The following is a 3,184-nucleotide window of genomic DNA, read 5'->3' on the forward strand; positions in this document are numbered from 1 at the left end:
TTTACGTCACTGCGCAAAAAGTTTTTCTGGCATCAGGTGATAACGTAGAAGCAAGTGGAATTGGTGACGTGACTTTGGTATCAGATTTCTCTAACATTACATTGACCAATTTATTATATGTACCTTAATTCCAATATTTTATCCGTGAGCAAAATAATAAGAAATGGAAATGGTGTACACTTTACCGATGATAAAGCTTGTGTTAAAATTAAAGAAAATAATCTTATTTTTAAAGCTTACTTGCAGGACGGAATATACCTTGCGAAGGTGAAGGCTGAAAAACAAATGGTTTTAACTGCATCCCAGGAAGATGCTTCAATAACCTGGCATAAGGGGTTCGGGCACCTCAATACGAGCGATCTGTATAAGTTATCCCAAAGGGATATGGTCCGGGGTATGAGCGTTTGTAAGACAAATGACTTTGCATGTGTCACGTGTGGATTATGTAAAATATCTACAAAACCATTCAATAATTTTAATGCATTATTTACTTCCAGTGTTCTTGAGGTGATACACACAGACATATGTGGTCCCATGAGGATTCCATCTCAAAGTGGATCAGTCTACTTTATCACCTTCATCGATGATTTTTCGAGATTCATCACCACGTTTTTCCTGAAGCGAAAGTCCGATGCTCTTAAAGTATTCAAGGAGTTCGTAGTAAGCTCCAAGAACCAAACTGATAAAATGGTAAAATGTGTACGCAGTGATAATGGTCGGGAGTATACCAGTGCCGAGTTTGACAATTTTTTGAAAGCGAAAGGAATAATCCATCAAAAGTCTGCATCCTATACACCGCAGCAAAATGGTGTTGCTGAAAGGATGAACAGAACCCTTGTTGAGATGTCACGATGTATGTTAGAGGAATCCAAGATGCTACAGTAGGTACTTATGGTCAGAGGCTATAAATACGGCCACTTATATAAGAAATCGTTCACCGACTAAAGCATTTAAAGACAGAATGAATGTTGGTTTGGGAAAAAACCATCTGTGCATCATATGAGAACGTTTGGATGTAATGTCATTGCAGTAGATAAAAAGCCCGATAAGTCCAAACTGCAACCCAAAGGGAAAATGTTATCGTTTGTAGGTTATGCCAATCACACGAAGGGATATAGGCTGTACGATAAGCATCAAAAATGAATAGTTATATCTAGGGATGTAATATTCTTTGAAAATAAATTTATAAATAACTTACCGAAAATAGACTTCTTTTATTCCAATTGTGTAAATATAGCCAAGAATGTGATTCCTGAAAATGTTGCTAGGGATGGTGCTGCAGATGACGACGCTGCCGATGATGGTGTTGCTGCTGATTTTGGTGCTGCTGCTGATGATGTCGGTGCTGATATTGTTGTTGATGCTGGTGATGGTGCTGTCGTAGATGGTGTTGCTGCCGAGAACGTTGATGTGCGAGACGTTGTTGAAGGAGAATAAAGTGTTATATGCGAAGAAGAACCAATTGCAAAGGTGGTTAACAAGAAGTCGAGGGGAGGAAGACCGAGAATTTTGCGAACAGGAAAACCCGGAAGGCCTAAAAAGGTCTCAGCGTCGTCAAGCTCTCGAGAAGTTGTGAATAAACTCATTTCAGTGGTTCCTGATCCCGTAACTGCTCGAGAAGCTCAACAAGATGAAAATGCAGCGAAATGGAAAGAAGCCATGAGAGAAGAATATAACTCTTTGGTCGCAAACAAAACGTGGGATCTTGTCTGTAAGCCTAGCAACAAAAAAATCATCGGATGTAAATGGGTATTCGCAACGAAGCGAAATGCAGATGGAGATGTTGAAAAATATAAGGCGCGCTTGGTAGCCCAAGGTTGTTTTCAGAAACGCAATGAAGATTTTTTCGAAACATACGCACCAGTTGTTCGACATCCGACAATACGACTAATTTTGGCATTAGCTGTGCAGAATAAACTTCTAATTAACCACATTGATATTGCTGCTGCTTACCTCAATGGACAATTAGAAGAGGAGGTGTTTATGCGACAGCCAGATGTTTTTGTGGATCAGACTCATCCAGAAAAAATGTGCGAACTTAAAAAGTCTTTGTACAGACTCAAGCAAGCCGGGAGATACTGGAATACTAAAATTAACGAGTTATTATTAGCCGTGGGTTTTGTTATATCAGAAACGATATGTCAAAGATTTTCTGACTCTCTGGGGAATGGAAAACTGCAAACCTCTTCCATGTGAAACTGTGTTGGAAAAGTGTACGAAGGCAGATTGTAACGTGACAATAACCAAAGAGTATCAATCACTTATGGGTGCACTTAATTACTTGGCCACTATATCTAGGCCTGATATCACTCATGTTGTTTCGAAGCTATCACAGTTTAGTTCACACCCTTATCAGGAACATTTTGTGGCAGCTAAACACATTCTTCGTTATTTACAAAACGACACAGAGGTTTGTTTAACTTATACTAATAATAATGTTGTGGTTTGTTATACAGATGCCGACTGGGGTTCCGATGTTACTAATCGAAAGTCATACAGTGGGTACGTTGTTTACTTTGCTGGTGGTCCAGTCGCCTGGGAATCCAAATAACAAAACGTTATTGCATTAAGTACAATGGAAGCGGAGTACATCGCTATGTGCCAAGGAACGAAAGAAGTCCTATTTCAGCGAAGCTTGCTCCAAGAAATGGGATTTACATCGCAAACAGATGAACCAACTACAATATACTGCGACAACCAGGGAGCTACTTTCTTTGCTAGAAATGCGGTTACACATAAACATTGATATAAAATATCACTATTTAAAAGATAAATGTAATGAAATATTAATTATTAAAATTGCAACGAATGATAACGTAGCTGATATTTTTACTAAATGTTTAAATAAGATAAAACACATGAATTTTAAAATGAAATTGTTTAAGAACTAATTTGAATTTTGGTTGAGATGGAGTTTGTTAGAAAAATGTATACTGGCAACCCTAATTAAATTATCATTTTCTTTTATGCTTAACATTCATCTTTATAAAAGTTCAGTTCAATAAATCCATACTTACGTTTAACACGGCTTCTGGTTAAACTTTTATTTGCTCTGCTTAACATTTTTGACACCTGATAAAATTTTGAGAAAAAGAATTGGCATTTTTTTTATAAAAAATAAAAACCCAAAAAAAAAACATTACTCAAAATTAGTAAAAATTGAATATCGATTCAAATATCTTTT

The 3,184-nt window shown here is 37.1% G+C and overlaps 1 protein-coding gene across 1 annotated transcript; it reads left to right on the plus strand.

Annotated features, from left to right (window-relative positions):
* The first annotated feature begins 1,447 nt into the window (after positions 1-1,447).
* Positions 1,448-2,737, plus strand: LOC129939489 (uncharacterized). Its single transcript, XM_056047514.1, has 2 exons — positions 1,448-1,977; positions 2,457-2,737. The coding sequence occupies exons 1-2, from the start codon at positions 1,660-1,662 to the stop codon at positions 2,568-2,570; spliced, it is 432 nt and encodes a 143-aa protein (XP_055903489.1). The 5' UTR covers positions 1,448-1,659; the 3' UTR covers positions 2,571-2,737.
* Positions 2,738-3,184: the final 447 nt, after the last annotated feature.

Source organism: Eupeodes corollae, chromosome 1 (assembly GCF_945859685.1).
Source record: "Eupeodes corollae chromosome 1, idEupCoro1.1, whole genome shotgun sequence".
Taxonomy (NCBI): Eukaryota; Metazoa; Arthropoda; class Insecta; order Diptera; family Syrphidae; genus Eupeodes; species Eupeodes corollae.